We start from the raw sequence: 22,263 nt of genomic DNA on the forward strand, positions 1-22,263 counted from the left end.
TTGTTTAATTTTTTTTACGAAAAAACACAGTCATAGCAAATGATTGTTTGATGGATGGCCGGTCGCTCGCATTGAAAGCGCTTAGATTGCATAACAAATTGAAGTGTTTATTGCGAATAAATAAATGTGTAAATGTTTACAAATTGTATGCCGTGGCGTTTTCAATTTCGCTTACCGATTTTGTAACTAAAAAAATTGCAGCAAGCAAAAAATATGAAATAGTTATAAATAAAAAAAGTAAAATGGTTTGTAACTCCAAAAATTGCAGAATTCAATAAATATAAATGAATTATAAATTATATAAAAAAAAAAATTGAAACATATTAATACAAAATAAAAAAAGTGAAAAACAAAAATAAATAAACATAAACTAAAAAAAAAAATTTGAAAAAATTAAAAAATAATCATACAAAATGTGAAATAAAGCAAAACGACATTTGCACGTACGATTTAAACGACAACACAGAAACTTGCTAGGCTTAGCTTGTGCAAGCGCGTCATAGCGGGGCGTATAAGTGGCATTCTATAAATGTGAGTTGCCGTAGGCGCTTATGCCGTTGATTATTTGTGCATTAAGTGGTTGTTAATATATATTTCAGGTTAAACTTTATTATGCTACCAAATGAAATTTTTTTTAATTAATCTACACTTCGTTATTGTTGTTGCTGTTGATTTTATTAGTAAAAAAGTAATTATTATTAACAAAAAAACTTAAAACTACACAGTGTAAACAAATTTAACGTCATACACGTACATACATTTATTACTACACACACGCACACATGTGCACACAAATGTTAAAACACATAACCATATTGTGCCACGCTTTTGTTGTAATGTAACAACGTATTGTGTGTGCGTTGTTGGGTCGTTAGTTGGCAGCGAAAAGCCCGGACACTTCCAGACAAACATTAAAAGTTACGCTGATGAGCCATGGCTTTTGGCTAAAAATAGACCGGTTCTTTGGAGCTGAATACTCCATGCAGAAACAGAAGCAGCAAAAACTACAACAACAGTCAGCCCACAGGCAAGGCTAAACTGACGATGGCCAAGAAAATCCGTTGATAGAGTAGCAACTGTGTGAATTTGTTGAGCATAAAAGAGAGCAAGCATGCGGCCGAGAGCGTGAAGGCGTTCTCGCGTGAGAGAAGAATTGTTGTAAATATATATTTACTTTACTTGTATATTGTTGGCATGCATTTATTTTGTAGAAGTTGTTTGTTTTCATCTTTCACTTACTTCCTTTTTGCTTTTGTGGGGGGGAGGTTTTGTTTACTGGTCAGGAAGCATTCTATGTGTTGATACAGGGTAAGGCCAAAAAATTTTAAAGCGTAAAATAAAGAGAAAATTGGGTGGAAAATTGACCTCTAAGATAACATTGTGTGCATTTTATGATTTTAAAGGAGTTCGAAGAATTTATGGTAAGATATAAAAGCTGCTCGTTAAATTTTGTGTGTGGAGTAGGGATACAATTTTCGTCGAATTTAAGCTGAATTGTGTCATACGTTTTTCTACAATATATTTTGTGAGCGACATCTTCCCTTTTAGCAACGCTTGACCGTTTTTGTCAAATCTCTCGCAAGTATATAACAAGCCCCGCCTCGAACGTTTTCATTACTCACTTTTCTGTACAAATTAAAAATTTGGAGAATCATTTAGGGTTGTCTACTTTTTTATGAACACAAGTATTTCAGTGGCACATGCCTCTGTTAATGTCGATAACATCGAGAAAGTTAAAGAAGTACAACAGTACTTCAAAATGGTCGTGTTGACCTCTGAGAGTAGACAGAGGATCTTAACATGGATATGGATCCACTCAACACATTTGGTAAAAGTTTTGGGTATGAAGCTTGCAGCAACAGGGTGCTTCCTTACTCTGACCAACTAACATATTGGCAAAATCTACTTCCATCAAACACTCTATTGTTCTTATGTGCAACTTTAATCGATCTACCCTATCGAGATCTTTCGTGATTGACTTTCTCACCATCTTTCAAGGAAGCTAATACGCCTTTTTAAGGAGGGTCAACTGTGCGGTGAATGCATGTATGTATATGTAATGGTAGTTCGATATCGGCCGTTTCGGCAAATAAGCAGCATTTTGAGGAGAAAAGGACGTGCGCAAAATTTCATTATAAATGTCTTCAAAGCTAAGGGCCTAATTTGCTTATATACAGACAGCCTCAGTTGACCAAGCTGATAATTTTTTTTATGGGTTCTCTGGCGTTTCCTTTTGCGTGTTACAAACTTCGTGGGCAACTTAATATACCCTGTTCGGTGTATAATTAATAATCATAATCATAGTGAAGTAGTATAAGTTCGGCATCGGGGTCATAATACTCTAATTAAACACTGACTTCACACTAAACGATTAATCCAATATATTATTGTTATTATTGTGCCCTATAACTTCACTTAATGTCAATGCTATGTAAATAAATAGTCTAATGAGGCTACGTGCAACTTCCACCCACTTAAGTTAATTTATTGTTTACTTTACCTAATCGAAGTAATTACCCTGTATGCTTCGATGTAAGTAAGCTCCACTTCAAACGTACTTACGTGTTATTATTTTCAGCTACTGGACTATACTCTTCCTCGTTTTCTTCTTCTTTTGTTCAAGGCCATTTTGTAGCCACCAAAACAGCATGCCACACTGTAATGCCTCACCGCATTCCACCACTCACCGCCCTTCACTTCCCTTCACCTGCACACACGCGCATTTACTACAACCCAACAACGACAACAATAAAAGCGTTGTTGTGCTTACGCCACGTTTACGTTTCGTACGCATAACAATGCTCACTTACACACCATGCGGATTCGGTATACTCGTGGAGTCAGCGCGAGTCTCCACAAAATGCCAGCGGGGTCCTTTGATTCCACGACACGGTTTATGGCGTGTTCTTTGGCTTTTCAGTGCCAGAACCCGTTTCCGTAGCTTTCATACATACGTACCATACATACCATACATACCTACATACGTACATTGAGCAAAGTCATAGTCGTACCCAGTTTTTCCACATACCAAGCGCGCTTTAAGCGTAAATGTAGAAATGATTAAGTTAAGTGTTTGTTGTACGTAAAAAAAGTAGGCATTTTACTAGCCACTATAGTTGCCATTGTTGCTGTTGTTGTAGTTAATGTTGTGATTGTTCGTATGGTGGCTTCGTTACAAGAAACCTCTTCAAGCTTGCATTGATGTGAGTGTAAGTGGTATCCACAGAGCTTAAGACGGTTGTTGGGGCAGCACCAGCGCATCGGCGTGTTGTATTTGTAGTCGTAAAGATAGTAAACAAAAAATTACGTTACTACTTAGATTATTTATCGTACACACTTACAGATATAATTATATTGTGTACGAGTATATACCCAGTCGTAAATTTGACTGTTTTAGAATGAGCGCTGGAGTGTGGTGGGTAGTTCGTGTGGAAGCTCTACACTGAGCGCTCAACTAAATAAAGCTCCAAACTTTTTTTACAAATGATCTAGACTTTTTATCGATTAAGAAAACATACGATTTTCAAAATTATTTTTTCAGTATTGGTCGTTTCCCAACAATGTTAGAGCTAGTATACTTCGGACAAAGATAGCTTCTAATAAGCGTTCATCCATTTGGAAGTTTCTTAAAATAGTAAGACTCTCATGATCAAATTTGACCCAGATTGACAAAAAAAAGAACTACGTTTTTCCGTATTTTAATCATCAAAACAAACATGCCAACACTTATTGCAATCTTCCATGCACTTGTTACAAGCCTCAGTTGAGATGGCCTTCAGTAAATTTTAGTTTTTTCGATTTCGGCCCAATTTTGCAGCACCATTCGCTAGATTGTTTGACAGTTTCGACGTCGTATCATAAACCCACATCTCGCCATCAGTACTGATACGTTGAACGAAAGATTCTCGACTACGTTGTCAAGCTTGCGAAAAACACCAACCAAAATGTGTTCGAGTCGATCCAGAAGAGATGTTGAGATCCTCTACTATCTCTCTGATACCAACACGGAGATTTTCAAACACTGTTTTAATATTTTGAAAGTTTTCGATGTTATCGTCATTAGCACGCCATAGCCGTGATTCCTTTGGAAACACAGACATTCATGAAAACTAGTTGTTAAACCAATCTAGGTGAAACATTTTTATCAATTCGGTTTGCGCGTGCAGTTTAAAACGACCGGGTCGAAGTTGACCAGTTCGTATATGTATGTCGGTTAGATTTAGAGATAAACCACATAGTAAAAGCTGACTGAGAACTTTAGAGGTATAGAATTTTAAATTACAATAAAACAACGATGGATTATTCGATTGGCATGAATTTTATTTATCCAAAAGATAATCTTGTGGCATTACATTTTAAATATGATTTCTGGCATATGACCGCTGGCTCGGAAATAGTCCAATCTGGACGTCCAATTTTCGATGACTTTTTCCAACATTTGTGGCCATATAACACGGCGAATGTTGTCTTCCAAATGGTTAAGCGTTTGTGGCTTATGCGTATAGACCAAGACTTTACATAACCCCACAGAAAGTAGTCTAGCGGTGTTAAATCACAAGATCTTGGAGGCCAATTCACAGGTCCAAAACGTGAAACGCCGTCTTGTTGGAACTACAACTCCTGGACATCATGGTCGTTCAATTCAGGACTGAAAAAGTTAGTAATCATGGCTCTATACCGATCACCATTGACTGTAACGTTCTGGCCATCATCGTTTTTGAAGAAGTACAGACCAATAATTCTACCAGCCCATAAAGCGCACCAAACATTCAGTTTTTCTGGATGTAACGGTGTTTCGACATACACTTGAGGATTAGCTTCACTCCAAATGCGACAGTTTTGTTTGTTGACGTAGCCATTCAACCAGAAGTGCGCTTCATCCCATCATACGATAAAATGAACGTAGTGCGCAATACGTATTCCGTACAGAACCATTATTTTCGAAATAAAATTGCACTATTTGCAAGCGTTGTTTAGGCGTGATTCTATTCATGATCAATTGCCAAATCAAACTGAGAATAAATCACTTGACAGCTGTTAAATCGGTCGCCATCTTGAACAGTAATACCAACTTAAAGTTCTATACCTCGAAAAAAACACCTGTTATAAGTGACATAGAGTTTCAGATCGCGCTGTTAATAGAGGCGAGGAAGAGATCAAGATAGCTGGATATCTCAACTTGCCGTACCGTTAGTCATCTGAAATGTAAGGTGCAATCAAAACTCTTTAAAAGTAGAGGCCCTTAAAGCTAACACTTCTAAACGAATCAATTTGTAACTGTTTCATATTTTAGAAATGTACCCTCCAACTTTCTACAGGTTAAATACTTACCCATAGTCTCATACAAATAAATATGTATGTATATTGTTTGTTATTATGTGAACCATGCTAAGCATTCCGTGGTTACAAACGGCCAGGAGTCGGCAACGAACGGCTTTGTCGTCATCATCGCCATCGTCTTTGTTGTCATGTAGCTGCCGTCCATTTTATGTTAATGTGGGCGCATTGTTAGTTTAATCGTATTTCATGAGCAAATAGGGGGCAGTGACTGTGTCAGCACATGTTATTGGCTTGTGGAGTCGGTGCAGTGAGCGAAGGACTACAGAAGAAGGCGGGGATGGAGATGTAGTGTAAAATAAACGACGTATCATAGGTGTGGGGTAAATTAATTAACACTACTTGGAGAGGGGTTTCAGTATTTGTATACATTGTAATAACATGACTCGGAGAATGAAGTCGGAAGATAACAATATATATATTTTTAAAATTATTTTGGGTTTTAGCGTGTCGAACACAATTTTTCAAAAGTGGTTATATATACGGATAATATTATGTAGTACCCCGTTCCACTTGTCCATACTCGTTCTTTTTAAATATATTCGTGGTTTTTGGCAATATTTTAATTGATATTTGACGAGAATAAGTTATTTTTTTGTAGATGTATTTGTATATATGAGATCACACCATCGTTGCAGTATGATATTAAAGAGATCAAATTTTTTTCGGAAAGGTAAGTATAAACGGTTGCAATGGTTTACTTGTTTATCGAAGTGAACTCTATTGCGATGCACAAAATTGTGAAAAAATCCGCCTAACCAATTCATTAGCAATGTTGGATCTGTTCATTCCGAGTGCGTAAATCAACATCTCAGTTATAAAGAGGTATTGGCAAATAACTGAAAGCTTGAGACTAAATACTTCAGCGACTGACTTTTAATGGCTGCATAGACTTAAAACACATTCCCCGAAGCGGAGTTTTCAGTTTCGAAAACAAAAAGTCACAGGTGGCCACATCTGGCGAACTCGTTGGCTGAGCGATGATTGCCGTTTCCACCTCGAGTTTAAGGTTTATCAATTGTACTATATTTATGGTATGTTAGTTGTATAGCCTCTCAGTGCATTTTAAAAATAGTAATGAAATACTTCAAGCATTTCTAACCTCCTGCACCACGCCACTGATGACTTGGGTTATTCTGAAACATGAAGAAACTTGATTGCATATGACCGAAGAAAAATGTCGAAACTCTTCATCTTCACACCCGCGCTTCCACACACATCTACACTCACACATATCACTAGGCCGCGGCAAATTACTATTACTACAGAAATATGTAAACCACAAAACGATTTGTGGTTTCTTTTGTTTGAGGCGGCAAACGAAAGAGTAGAAGAGTGGGCAAAAATTAAAAAAAAATAATAATAACAATAACAACAACGTCAATAAAATCAAAGCAAAAGAATAAGCTGTGAAATGGCCACTGGAATCAACGGAGGAAGCTGTGCTGTATTGCTTAACAACGACAACAACCACCATACCAGTATAAAATAAAAATTAAAACAAAAAGAAGAAAGTCGTCCATACAAAAAACAAGAAGCAGAAAAACAACAACAACAACCAAACCAAACGAATCGCGACAACGATTGCGACGACGCTGACTGCACGACGCCGCCGAAGAAATTAACTTGTTTCAGTTATCAAGCCATGTTGTTAGCCTTGGCAATGACACTACTACTATACTCGTACTATGTAAACGGGCAACAAAGCCACTACGAGTGTAGGTACGACCACAAACGACGCACCTACATACATATGGATAAATGTGTGTGCTTAGTAAACAACGAAAATTCAATCGCGAAGCTTTATGGACTTGGCTAGATTCCGAGTATGAGTGCAAATCGCTTCGTGCTCATATATACCTACGGTATATATACATATATATTTATATGTATATACATATGTATGTGTGTGTTTGGGCTTGTATCTGACTCCATGGGGTACCTGCACTTAGTAGTGTACGTTGTTATTACTATTGTTATTGTTGTTATGAAATAAACAAGGAAGCACACCACATACCAGCCAGCGATCAGCTTTATGCTCCACAATTCACTCGCTCGTTCGGCTGCGCGGAGGGAGAAAGTGAACAGAGCGCAAATATAAAACTGAAACAAAAGCAAAAATAAAAAATTAATAAACGTTCCATATTGGCTGTGGCAGCGTAGCAGCAGCAGGGTGTGGAGTGGGGGTGAACTTTCTCTGCAACTATTCAACGGCGAAGAATTAAAAAAAAAAGCAATAAACAAAAAAATCGAATTAAGCAAATAATAACACACATACACATACAAACATACATAGAAACGTATAAAAAAGAAATAACAATTAAAGCAATAAAAAAGGTAGGCTTATCTTGGAAATATGTATGTTATCGCGCCTTGCGGCTTTTAAAGCAAATGCCCGCGTTGAAAAAATACTCCAACATTTTATTATCAAGTAGGCTTATTGGAAGGAAATACTCGTAATATTATTTTTATTCAAATTGTTTTGTTTTTGTATTTGCAAATAAATGAGACTTCAATAAAACAGCTGCTAAGGTTAGTGAATTTTTCGAGGGCTCTTGTAAACTAAATAAATACAAATTACTAAATTTTATTTTTAATAATTATGGGCTGATATTTTCCTGTTTGGCCGATTGCTTTTTTAGCATTTAGTGAGAGCTCCGCAAAAGATGTCGCTCAAGCTTAGAGCTTTTGTGTTTCTACTTCATTGCTATCGCTAATAGTTACTTCTAAATAGAGCTACCTAGTTATGGAAAATATTAGTTACTAACTATTGATAATAGTTAGCGTAGCTAAAACAGTTTCAAATACACAATTGAGTAAGCCTACAGGCCATGTGACTTTCAAGAACATACAGTTTGATTAAATATACAATCAAGTAATCTCTTAATCAGCACTTTTAAAGTTCTTAGAAGCAAATTGCTTAGTTTTTAATAGTTTCTCTATGATTTTATTTTGTAAAGTAGATATAACAAATAGGAAAAGCTAGAAATAACAAATCCAATTATGTCATCTGATCAATTTGGAGCAGGCCGCACAAACCGAATCGATCGAAAATTTCGGCAGTCTACAGTTCTTGAAAATCGTCGCTTTGGCATCAGAGTACAACATATTTTGGTTAATGTTTTGGGTATGAAGCCTGTGAATGCTAGACTCGTAACAAAATTTCAAATAATTCATTCATCAAGCGTATCATTGCTGGTGACAAAACTTGGACTCATGAATATAACATTGAAGCTGTCCAACAATATAGCGAAAAGCGCTCCAAAATGAGACGCATCCGAAAAAACCAATATTTGCTGAAGGTCATTTGAGTCGAGATTTCTGGTATTACAAATATATGGAAAATTGGCTTAAATGTTAGCTTGCTTGTATTGGGTCTGGAGCTTATTTTGAAGGCGTTAATAAGAATTGTCAGACCGGGTCAAATTTGAGCAGCTGATTGATTATTTGATCAGTTAATTTTTTTTCCAATAGATGGCTTTAGCAAACTGTATATGGCGGTGTACAGGTATAGCGCGCTTCGCTATATGGCATTAGAAAGATAAGACTTCGTACAAAAGATAGTATTATCAGACAGTTTTGTGATTGCTTGACTCAATATTGTTTGAGCATGCGTCAAAGATGGACACCAGCAAAGAGCAAATGCGCCGATAAAGGCGAAATCGCAAAAATCATCCTCAACCAAATTTCTATTTGCGAATTATATTGATATCTGCAGAGATTGGTAGTAGTTTAGAAGGCAAACTACTGGGTTGGTGCGACCGGTGCTCAGCTAACTTCGATTCCGCGCAACATTTAGAATAACAGTTGGGGAAGAATTTTAGAATGTGTTATAAGCAGAGTTGGAAATAATGTATTTAAAAAATAACTGAATTAATTGAGTTACATTTTTTTGTATTTCCATATTAAAACATAAATAAATAATTTTAATCCCACATACTGGATTAAAAAATAAATAAAAATTATTCCTACATTAAAAATAAATTTTTAATCCTAACTACCAGATTAAAAAATAATAATTAAAAATTTTAGTTCCAAGCATATAATTAGGTATTAAAGAATGAAATTGTTTTAAAATTTATAATTTTTTCGTGCTTGCGTACTTCATTCAAATTAAAAAATAAAATTTTTAATTTTTAATTCGAATATTATAATACATTTGGGATTGATTTTTAATTTCTTATGCCAACATCGGGATTAAAGATTAAAAATTAATTTTTTTTAATTCAAATATTCACCACCCTGATTATAAGGAAATCAAAGGGATTCAAAGGATTTCGTCTTGTAGTAATAGAAACGGGCCTAATTTTTGAACTAGTCAAATATGCAATTATTGCTTAGACAGATGATAAACTAAAGTATTTAGCTTAAAAATCTAAAGAAACACAAAATTTTTTAAAAACTTGTAATTGCAAATAAGAAATATGATATTATTTCTTTTATTTTCCATATCCGCAAGGGTGTCTTAAAGGCTTTGTAGACTGTATGGCCAGTGCTTCTTTATTTAATACAAAAATAAACTGCCTTTCCAAAAATTTTTTTAAAATTTTCTTTAAATTGCTAATTAAAATAAGCAAAATTGTTTTTCTAGATAGCAATGGAAACCCCTAAATAATTTTTCGTGTATAAATTATTAACGTCCATTATAAAAAGTTCAAGTTCATTACGAATTCGGTCATACAAAAAGTATTATACCAAATAAGTTTTACACAATCGGTGAAGTGCTGGACAATTTCTCGGAATTCCAGCGCCTTCGCACGTATAGAAACACACACACACACACGCACATATATAGGCATGCATATTGCGGTCAGTACAAAAGTAAACACACACAAGAATTTATTCACAGAAAATCGACGAAACACAAAATAATTATTATCAAAGAAAACTCCAATCCAAATGAAGAATGAATGCGAGGTTATGAACGGCGAGCGCACGGATTGAACTTGAAGAATGCAGCGTCCTGAGCCTAATTGGCGGCTTAGACCCGTTTCACGTTGTTGCCTATCGATCACAACGACAACATATTCGACGATCTTATGAATTAACGTGTCCTTGTGCGCGATCGGCACGGCACTTGAGAGTCTACACCTTAAAACGTATTGTGTGGACATGTTGTTGTTGGTTTTGTTGCATAGCTACCCAAAAGGTGCGAAAGAAAAAATCAAAATGCAGTTATGGCTTTTTCAGGCCGCCACAAAAGCAACAATGGGTGAACAAAACGAGGCAAACGGGAGTACAAAAGGAGACAAAAGCCATAAAATACAAAACAATGGCATTAACTCAAGTGTATAGCGCATTCAAATGCTCGAGTATGCGGCAGTTTGAAATAAATGTACAACAACACTAACAACAAGTAGAAGAAGAAAAATACGCAAGAACAAGAGCTAGAGCAACAACAACAGCCGCATCATGATCACACAGTAATGTAAATCAACACTCTTGTATGTGTGTGTGTATATGTGTGAGTGTGTGTGTGTTTGTGTGTAGTCAACATGAACTTGTAAACGTTGATAGATATTGCATAGGTAGAGTCGGTGCATCGTAGTAAGAGTACAATATGTAGAATCCGAAAAGGGCCAAAGGTACGTCGAACCGCAGGCAATAACAAAACACACACACACACACACAGTAAATGATGAAACCAAAAATGTACCAACAACTCAACACAACTCCCATAACTGCAATCACAGTCGACGGCTGACCAACCAGTCAGCTAGTCAACAAGGCAGAGAGCCAGCCAGCCAACAGTCGATACCAACGATATTGATCGGCCAAGCACAACACAACAGCGCTTCAACACGTCCTCAACAGCGACACGCCAACACGATCAGGCGATCGTCATCGTCATCGCTGTCGTCTAAAGCGGCTGCGCAGCCTCACTAGAAGCCAAGAGTGTGCTATAGATTGTCGCTCAGACGTCTGCAAGATGTACTCATACCACCAATGAGTACGCTGAAACACACACATACCTATACATGAGACTGTGGTGCGGCAGCTCAGCATCTGAGTATGAACCTGCGCGCTTGCGCCGCCGATGGAAAAACCAGCATAACAAGAATATTTTTTGCTTGTTGCATATCTATCTACCTGTTTTTTTTTTCATGCTCTGCTCAGCACTTGATTGTGCAAGAGCGCAAGGTTTGAACGGAAGGTTTGGTGGTTGGAGAGGAGAGCCATTCTATGAACTGTGGTACAATAAGATGTTAGCAAGATGCTGTATGTGTATATTATCGTTTAACAAGCAAAAATGTTAACTTCAGTTCCACCGAAGCTATAATACCGTTCAGAGATAAACGTTTCCATACAAGAATTTGATGGCAGCTTAAAGCTATAGTCATCCGATCTAAACAATTTGTTTGGAGATTGTATCGTTGTCTTGGACAATAATCCATGTAAAACTTCGTAAAAATATCTTTTGAAATAAAAATGTTTCCATACAAGAACTTGAGTCATTTTATATGGCAGCCATATCCTATAGTGGTCCGAAAGCGGTGGTTCCGACAAATAAGCAACTTCTTCAAAGAAAAAGACTTTTGCTCACTTCAGCTCGTCACGCTGTACTTTTTTTTTATAGGATCTCCTCCTTTCCTCGTTTCCTTCTGGGTGTAAAAAACTTCGTGGCAAACCTAGTATACCCTGTTCAGGGCATAAAAATTTATTTTTCGTTGTTTGAATAGCTTAATGTAATATAAATACAAGTCTTGATATTATCAATTGACGTTTAGCCCCCATTGGTGATATAAATCGACAATTGGAATGTAACTTTTTTGAGTTGTACATACTTCGTCCGAGTTTCAAAATCCCTACGCACTTATATACATTAGTGAAGTTGGCTGCGAATAAATTCAGTCTCCAAATCAGCTGTCGTCGTCAAACGAAATTACTTAAGAACTTCCCAATTTTCCGACGGCGCTTGAAAATGGTCCCCAACTGGCAATTTTTAACTTCCCGCTAAGAAAATGGAAAATTTTCTAAAAATCGGGAAGATATTGGTTTCACCCCATTTTGCAAAAATCGAGTTCTCAACAGATCTCGACGTTCTGAGGGTCGAGGAAGCTTCCCCGAACATTTCTACGATGATGTCCGTATGTCTGTATGTATGTGTGGATGTATGTGTGTGTGTGTGGATGTATGTGACCCTCTTATAACTATTAAACTGCTCAACCGATTTGAATAAACTAAACGACATTCCAAAGGGTTTCATTGCACTTGAATTTCGTGTAAGTTTGGACCCAATCGGACCAGTAGATTTCGAGAAGTCTCAAAAATAAAAATTTTGAAAAATCGTTTTCTACTAATCAGTTCTAAACCTTGAAGAAACACATCGTTTGCCGCAAACCGGGTCGAAATCGGTTGATTTACTTGCTAGATATCGAAAACGAAAAATTTAGAAGAGCTCAAAAGCAGTGAAAAAAGCGAGATTTGAACGTTGGCGTATGAAATTAGAGGGAAGTTGCAGGGATGGCCCTTGAGGCCAACCGTTTTCCACATTTTTTTATACTTATGCTAGGTCTAATTTAACTCTAAAACGAAAAAAAAGGTTAACTTCGGTTATACCCAAAACAAAAATACACTTTACATATATTGAATATAAATAAAAATTTCCATACAAGAACTTGATTTTGATGAATAATTTTGTATGACAGCTATATGCTATAGTGGTCCGATCTAAACAATTTCTGCGGAGATTATACCGTTGCTTGAGATAATAATCCATATACAATTTTTATGAATATATCTTGTCAAATAAAAAAGTTTTCCATAACAGAACGTGATTTTAATTGTTCAGTTTGTTTGGCAGCTATATTATATAGTGATCCGATATCGGTTAAAAACTGAGAAACTAATTTGGGTATGCACAGACAGACGGGCGGACATACATTGCTCAAAGAACTCAACTCATGCTATATGTTTCTTAGGGTCTCCCACCTTTTCTTCTGAGTGTTACAAACTTTGTGGCAAGCTTAATATACCCTGTTCAGGATTTTAAAAATAGAATAACTTTAAATTTTAACTTAACAAGCCAGCAAATATGAGCTAACGAACTTTGTTCGCAAAACTAAAAACAAAAATGTAAAGTTCATCGATCAAAAAATTTACAAAATTTAAAGGTTTATTCTCCTAAATTTATGCTACAAATATCTACGAAATCCACACACTGTACCACTACCTATGCGGCACATGCAGACACTGAGCCATGTGGACGTGAACCAGAAAAGGCTCAAACCAATATTCTTAAGAGAGAATCTGAACGAGCGCCAACTGTGAGAGAGATCGCGATGTGTTGTTGATCGGAGTTTTCCATATCATACAATTATGATTAGAGCGCAAACACGCACACACAAACACCCACTGACGTACCTACACACAATCATATGTGTTTTCTTATAATTTTACGAGTATTTATGTGCAGAGTTTTTAGCTATCAGTTGGCATGTTTGTTTGACTGTTTATTTATTTATTTGTCCGTCTGTCCGTTGGCTGTTAGCTGTCTGCTCAATCGGTCTTCGGTGCTATGTACACACACCTATACACACACCGCCAGACATACAAACATACGTATGTATGTACATGCATAGTCATATCAGTGTTTGAACATCGGTATGAACTTCGTCTTTCGCCCGTAGGTCGTCCGTACAACAGCGGCGCGTTGCTCATCTCAGCACGTCTGGCTGGTGTACCCATATACACCTATTCAGTACAAGTTCAATAATCAAAGCGTAAAGTCAGCGGACAAACAACAGCGAACGTAACAGCGTAACAACGACAATCGCACACGTTCACGACAATGAAGTACCAAAACGCCGAAAGTTCAAAAAAGTAACTAAACGACCTAACGTCCAGCAGCAACTTGCCTCAAAGGTGGTTAAGAAAGATTCTTTGATTTGCGCATGTGCTTATGACTTGTATGTGTGTGTGCTTTTTTCGGATTCGGATTCGAATATTTTATTGTTTTTTTTTCAATATTGTTTGGCGGTTATTGTGTTTTTATGATTTAAATTAAGTTCTTGTTTTCCAAAAAAGCTGGAGTCTGCATAGGAATTCTTTAGAATTTTAAATGCTACATTTATGTGATTATATTGTGCCTTATAGCTGGTGTATGTGTGTGCGTGTGCATGTGCGTGTTTTGTGTTATTAAACTAAGCCAAGCCAAGAATGCAGGAGAAGCAAATAAAAAAATAAAAAAATATAATGGAATTGTGCTTAAAAGAAATCTTGTTTTTAATCTTCAAAATTACAACCAAATAATTTGTTATTATTTTCGTTTTTTCTCTTCCACACCACCATTCTATAGTTAATCCGTTGAGGTCATTATTTATTCATTCGTCAATTCTGTGAGCTGATTTATGTGCGTGGAATACTTTAAAGCGCCTTGAGCTGCGCAACGTACACACATAGGCAACATAGGACGTAGTGACTGGTGAGCGATCGAGCGCACGTCGCGGAAACCTAAAGCAGTAGTGTGTGTGTGTGTCTGTCGCTTAGCGTTGTGACGGCTGTAGCTGTAGCTAAAAGCGTGCGCTAAATATTTGTCATTATCATTAACGCCAGTGTATTAAATGTTATCGGCTGTTGAGAATTTTGGCCCGTTGGTCGGACCGGCTGTTGCACTCTCACACCATCCCCATGCCGCGACGCATCACCTACAAGCGCAACATCATCCGTATACCGCTGAACGTAGTCCCAGCTATGCGCTGGACATAGTGTCCGCCGCGGATGCTACTGTGCGCGTTTCGGCCGCCCTCTCACCGCCCACATCCATAGTGCCCGTCACTTCCGCCGCCGCCGCCATCATCTCCACCCAGACACCGCTCACACACACGCAGTTAACGCAATTGAATGCGTTGCAAACGCTCAAATTACAACAACAACTGCAACAACAGTACGAACAACAATTGAGTAGTTTCATTAACGCGCAGTCCGCGCAGTCTACGGCGTTAGGCGGTATAACGGTGTTGCCGCATCGGCCGCAACCGCAAGTGGTGTCGCTTAACGAGGCGCGTGAGCAGCAGCGGCAGCAACACCAGCAACAGCAACATCATCACTACCAGCTGCATCAACAGCAGCAACAACACCAACAACAGCAGCAGCAACAACAACATCAACAACATTTACGTGAACAACAGTCAATCAGCGTGAACTTGACGCTGCCTACAAACGCACCAAAGTACATGAGCTCGCCGCGCGATACCTCAACAATGATGCCGCTAACAGAGTTCACACCACCACAAAAACCAAAACATGAACCACACACTGCAATGGAAAATGGCCAGTGCGGCGCCATGAATTTGGTCACAAACGCGAGCAATGCTTTTGCCAGCAGTACAAATTACCAATTACACCACGCTAACGCGCACGCCAGCAGTAGTAATAGCAATCCCGCCTCCATTGACAACAGTCGGCCGTCGTCGTCTTCCTCATCGGTAGATGTGGAGAATGACGAGAGTATGTCACCGGTTAATGCAACGCAAGCTGCGCGCAAGTTACTGGACCCTGCCGCTTTGCTGGCGCACAAACAACCCACTTACAGCGAAACCAGCGCATCCTCAGCAGCTGCCGCCGTAGTAGCCGCCTATCAATTTAACTACTCACAATTATATGGCGGCGGTCGTCCGGCTGGACTCTATAACGCACCCGTCATTTTTACAGCACATAATCCACACGTATCGCACGTGGTGCAGCATCCCAGCGCCGTGCATAGCGCGCACGCGCCACCAACCGCCTACCTCGGCGCATTGGCGACGCACACAGCGGCGGCTTCGCCAAATGAAAACAGCGTATACTCCGCCGAATACTTTAAGGCGCTGCAAAGCGCGGTAGCTGCAGGTGTATTTCAAACGGTGCCCAATCACACAACGCCCATCTTTCAAACGTCACCGCTGGCCAGTAGTAATTCGACGCCGTCAACTATTGGCGTGACAAAGTCGCGCTTGCGTAGTCCCGCTGCAAGCACGGCGACAGCACAGGCGCCAATTGCTTCACCGCCTAGCAAGGCGGAACAGCGTGCGGCGACGTCGACGAAACTCTCCACTGGCACTTACCTATATGAAAAGGCGAAAAGATCGCCGCCCGACACGCCCGCAGACACTGAGAAGTTCTTCAAGATACCCAGCGGTAAGGAGGGCTCACTCAAGCATCGCATACTCACGCGACCGTCGAGCGCCGATAAGACGTTAACGACAGCATCGGGTGCAGAAACTGGCAAGACGCCTATTATGCGGTAAGTTGCGCAGTCATTTATGGTTTAATGCAAATTTACCTTAATTTCAATTTTTTATATGTTTTTTTAATTTTCCACAGCCCACACAATTCGACGTCCAGCTTTAAAAAGGGCTCATATATTGAACTCTCGAATGGCTCGCTGCGCCGTGTGGAGGACATGCGCACCGAGGATTTTATACAAAGCGCAGAGCGCAGTCCACATCACCAGCTAATCGAATCCACGGTCGTAAAAATCAACAACAACCCTTCGTCACACACTGTCGTCATTGCATTTAGTTACGATCGTAATCAGTCAAAGGTAAGCTAATGTTAATGGATCTTATATTAATCACAAATTATATTTTTATTGAGGGCATTGTAGTAGGCTAGGTCTATGTTGTGTATCAGAAGCGATAATACGGTTCCAAATATAACTTTTCATACTTTCCTCAATTGTTGTCATGAACTTGAAGTTCATTGTTTTGATTACAATTTTTATCTCAGATGGATTTATGATACGTCTGCGAGTGCAAAACGAAAGAAGTCAAAGTAATATATTTTATAGAAATAATTGGCTTGGAGAGGCGAGAATATCAAGAGATATTTCGACTTATCGATATATTATTCTTTTCATAACCTGGGCATATTAAGTTTGCCACGAGGTTTGTAACACGTCGGAAACGTTGGGGTTCCTATACATGTATATGTGTATATATACGTATTATTACTGAACTTGATGAGCTGAGTCGATTTAGCCAGGTTTGTCGAATTAATTTTGAGATATCAATCTGAAATTTTGCACATGTCCATTTTTTTCCAAGAAGCTGCTCATTTGTCGGAACATCCGATATCGGAACACTATAACATATAGCTGCCGTACACTCTGATCGATAAAAATCATATTCTTTTTTAACTTTTTTTATAAACGAATGGTATTATAACTTCGGTGCAACCACAGCTAGCGAGTTTTCTTACTTTATATACACACATACATAAGTGATATTCATTCAAATGACACTCATTATCTTCCAGGTCGACATGGAGGTCGCTACCGAACATCCGTTTTTCGTTTATGGCCAAGGCTGGGCATCCTGCAATCCCGAATTGACATACAAAGCTTTCGGTTTGAAGTGTCAACGCTTACAAGTCGGCGACATCTGCATTTCACTAACCAAACGCAAACCACCGAATATAATTATAAACAACAATTACAACAACAACAACAATATTATAAATAGTAATAACAATAATAATAAGCATATGTATTCACACGACACAACTACAACCACAACAACAACAACAACACGCACGACAACAAATGAAAGCCATTGCCTAGAACGTGATCTCCAACCACTCGTATTGAACGACAACGTGTATGCTGCGCATTTAAAAAGCGCCGGCATATGCCCACCGCCCACCGCACCATACCCAATAATGCGTGGCGCACATGGGGGTACGGTACACTTTATGCCTCCCCACCTGCTCGCCAATGCATCCGCGACCGTCACACATCCAGCGCCCTATGCGCCCAACGAAAGATACCCACACTTCCCTTTCCCCACGTCACCAGCGCAAGCGGCGTCAACACCTTTGCATAGTTCGCGTGCTCAACACGGCGATTTAACGTGCGCGGCGCAATCACCCACGAATAGCAGCACAAGGTCAGCGGATGAATGTGCCCAGTCAGTTGCGGCGGCGGCAGCAGCAGCCGCGTCAGCGCGCAAACGTCGCTGGTCAGCGCCGGAGAGTTTTTCCAATAGCGAAGATGAGGACGACGAAGCCGCGCGGTCGGGTGAATATCAACCGCCATTGCGGCAGAAATCGGCGCCGACTGCGGCGGTAAGCAGCAATTACAAGCCTTACATGCCAACGAATATGAATATGTCAGCGACGGCGGCAGCGACGGCCGGTCAATTAAACTGTGATTTTTCAACTAACTACAAATAGCAAAAGATCTCAATGTTGGCGTGTGAATTTCAAGTCAAGGCCTGACCTCGTGCGTTGTGCGGTGTATTTGGGAAACATCTCAATTTATATACGCTAAATATTCAACCATATATGATATTATATATGTATGTATTAATGTGCTTTAAGTCGTGGATGTGTTAAGTTAGCGCTAAGTGTGAGAAAAGGCTCAGCGGTTTAACTGTCGACGGCAAAATATTATTTATATTTTTAAATTGTTTAAAGCGGCTTTTAGATATTTTATGCAAAAATGAAATTAATTTTAATTTAATTCAAAGCATGGCGTAAATATGTATTGTAAAGCAACTTTGTACAATTTACAGTTTCAGGATCGACCTTCAGTGTTTCAGAGTAGATATAGGATAGGAATCCATGACTTTACAACCGTTAATATTTGTATTTAGTAATATGTTTAGAAAATTATATTTTTATTCGAGTACGAGTATATGAATATCTATGAAAACATTTGAGTATTTAAATTTTCGAGTTGTCAGCCATTTTGTCGCGTGTTTCACTAATTTTAAGCAAATAATTGTAAAAATTAATATTTTAAAGATTTATGTGTACAGAGTTTAAAACACACCAATATGCACATGTATAAATGTATATACGCATATATGTATATACATGAATACATAAATATATAAAGAATATTCCAGGCGATATATATACGATATGTATGTATGTAATACCATGTCAGACTGTACATTTGAAATTATAGCCATATGTAAATGTAATTTAATGTAGTTATTTGTAGTCATTTATATTTATATGCATACATACATATTTATGTAGTTATCAGATAAATAATGCTGAATACATACATACATACAAAAAAGTTAATGCACACGTGCTTGTGCATGTTATGTAATTATGATTTGATTGTAATAAATGAAAAAAGAATATATGTAGTCCTGCAACAGTCACTGCAATAAAGACTAAGTTTTCAAATATAAAAATATTGATTCGTATTTTGTTTAAACAAGAAAAAAACGTTAGTTTTTGCTGCTGCCTTTTGAAACAAAAAATTGTTCCATACAAATACTTGATGTTAGCCGATCACTTTGTATGGCAGCTATATGCTATAGTGGTTCGATCTGAACAATACGCTCGGAGATTGTAGGGTTGCCACAAACAATGAGCTTTTCCAAATTTCGTGAAGATAATAATGTGGCAGCTGTAAGCTTATATTGCTATAACGCCGATATCGAAACGAGTAACTTCTTGGAGAGAAAGCATGTGCGCACAATTTCAGATCGATATCTCAAGAACTTTCGTGTATATACAAACAAACGGACATGACTAAATCGACTCAGCTCGTCACGCTGATCATTTATATACACACTTTATAGAGTAAAAATAAAGAATATAAATGATACTACTATTACAAGAATTAAAACATGCTTAAATGCAAATAATTCAACTTAAGATGTGAATGCAGTTGAGAATTCTGCCGCTACAACAACAACAACAACAGCATTGTAGTTGAAATTTCAAAAATTGTAGAATTTTATAATACAAGGTTTATTGAAAGTATTTAGCGAATGGCTTAACCTTTCAGAGTCAACTGAAACTGTTGAACCTCACATAAACATGCTTATAACCTATCTCACTAGCGATAAGTAACTAAAGGCGTATGATACTCGTACTGAAACTATCTAACTTTAAATTATCGTTAACTTTCAACACCCATTATACCCTTGATCTAAGATTTTAAGAAAACTCCAAGCAAAATCTGGCCGTACCACGATGCTAATATGCTCTTAATTTATTTGCTATTAACGGTTTTGTTATTACATTACTGCAAACTCAATTTATTTTCCATAAATATAAGAGTAAAAGTCGAAGTAAGTGGTTCTAACCGCCTCAATTACCATAACAATACTGCGCTGACCGATACCACCGCTTGTGACATAAGCGCGTCCATCGTTATTGCTTTGATAGGTCGTGATTTTTACATATGTAATGACGGCGCCAGTGCCGCTGCTGGGGTATCTAACTGTTACCCTTAACGACGTGGGCAGGTCGTAATCATTTGTGCTCGATTCACTCGATACGAGCCTGTCACCTGGCGGCGGAAAAAAAATGCACAATATATTATAAAAGAAATTATGAAAAAAATGTCCAATTCAACATACCACTCTCTCTACCGCTACCCAAAGTATAGGTGACTATACTTCTGCCCCGTGGGTGCAGCGCACGGCCATTAATCTCTTCTTGATCTGATATTGTCGCTTTCATTTCCACAGCATTGGGATATTGCGTCAAAATCTTATCCAACTCCTCGGTTGTAACCACCTGCACGATTAAATTTTTTCCATCTTCTAATTGCTCTTGACGTATTTCCGCTGCATTGATAACCAAGAGACAAGACACTAGAGCCAATAGGCCTATTAAGGCTATGCGCTCGTACATATTAATACCAAATGTGCTTCAGGTTATTGCACAATTCTAATGTTAACTTGGGTCCACAATTAAATTAAGCATTCTATTGGGTAAGCTTATATAGTGAACGCAACGGATATATACATATGTGCCGCTTCGAAATTCGTTGTCTATGGAAGTTATCTTTCACGTTTCTTATCACATGACTACGCTTACATTTGATTTACACTCTGACATATGAATATATGCAATAATCTACGTTTTTGCACTGTCCAATATAGAAAACTTAATTAAAATATAAAAGACATACATATATAGAGGATATTGAATTGTGGGTACTATAGTATCTTTGATTCCTATATAATGATTTCTTTCTTATTGCGCTAGTGATAGTACGCTTTCATCATCCAACGCAAACTCTCATCCGCGGTAATAAATGTTTTAAACATTTTCGCTTCATACATATATGAGTGATATAAATAAATTGGTACAAGAAAACACATTAACTTCGGTTACACCGAAACTAGAATACCCTTCACAAATAAAAAGGTTTCATACAAGAACTTGATTTTGATCGGTAAGTTTGTATGGCAGCTATACGCTATAGTGAACTGATCTGAAGAATGTATTCGAAGATTGTAGCGTTGCCTTGGACAATAATCTATGCCAAATTTGGTGAAGATATCTCGTCAATTAAAAAAGTTTTACATACAATAATTGTATTGTGATGGATCATAGAAAATTTAATATACCCTGAGGGCAAGAGCATTTGAGCTTACTAAACTTACCCCTATTCCGTATTCGCCTAGCGAAGAACTTACAACCCTACGATAATACCACAATTTTCCTCACGGACGCTTACGTTTTTTTTTTTAAGTTTCAATGTCCGATTCATGATCCTCACAGTAATTAAACTTTGTAATTAAAAACAATTTCCTTTTGTGATTAAAAACAAAATATGCTTAATACACATACGTGCATATGTATGTGAAAACCGGGCCTATATTAAATGTTCTCTCGGTGCTTGCTTTATTATATAATACCTGAAATTCGAATTTTTAAATTTGCGCGGTTACTCAAGTTAAGCAATTTTATTATGAAATGCCATTTCCTTTGATTGATCCAAGTTTTTCTTTTTTAGCAGCTCTGACAGCAGTAAAACGAAGTAAGCAATCCATATAATATAAAAATCTTAACACACACTCAAATTCTTGATATTTTATTTATGTGATTATATAAACGTTTTTATTCGTTATTATTAACATTCGAATTCCAAAAAAACATATATGTATGTATTTCTAAACCGTCGAAATTTCAGCACACTCTGTGGTCTGTGTCTTTGACCAGAGAAAGTATATAAATTATAATGAC

The 22,263-nt window shown here is 37.9% G+C and overlaps 2 protein-coding genes across 4 annotated transcripts in view; one reads left to right on the forward strand and one right to left on the reverse strand.

Annotated features, from left to right (window-relative positions):
- Positions 1-19,466, forward strand: part of Atx-1 (Ataxin 1) — a 36,065-nt gene extending 16,599 nt beyond the window's left edge. Inside the window, exons 1-4 of one of the 3 annotated variants that reach the window (XM_036365989.2) lie at positions 285-531; positions 14,636-16,561; positions 16,642-16,861; positions 17,575-19,466. In XM_036365989.2, the coding sequence (XP_036221882.1) occupies positions 14,901-16,561; positions 16,642-16,861; positions 17,575-18,489 (2,796 nt within the window). In that variant the 5' untranslated portion in view covers positions 285-531; positions 14,636-14,900 and the 3' untranslated portion in view covers positions 18,490-19,466. Of the gene's footprint in view, positions 1-284; positions 532-13,925; positions 14,203-14,635; positions 16,562-16,641; positions 16,862-17,574 lie in introns of those variants that run through there. The other 2 variants (XM_014232537.3, XM_036365988.2) reach the window with 2 other exon arrangements.
- Positions 19,467-20,241: 775 nt separating this feature from the next.
- Positions 20,242-20,996, reverse strand: LOC106616085 (uncharacterized). The gene is made up of 2 exons (XM_070110246.1): positions 20,646-20,996; positions 20,242-20,575 (listed from the first exon to the last, which is right to left on the reverse strand). Exons 1-2 carry the CDS (start codon positions 20,920-20,922, stop codon positions 20,322-20,324), a joined length of 531 nt encoding a protein of 176 aa, XP_069966347.1. The 5' UTR covers positions 20,923-20,996; the 3' UTR covers positions 20,242-20,321.
- Between the last annotated feature and the right edge of the window lie 1,267 nt (positions 20,997-22,263).

This window comes from Bactrocera oleae, chromosome 5 (genome assembly GCF_042242935.1).
Source record: "Bactrocera oleae isolate idBacOlea1 chromosome 5, idBacOlea1, whole genome shotgun sequence".
NCBI classification, from domain to species: Eukaryota; Metazoa; Arthropoda; class Insecta; order Diptera; family Tephritidae; genus Bactrocera; species Bactrocera oleae.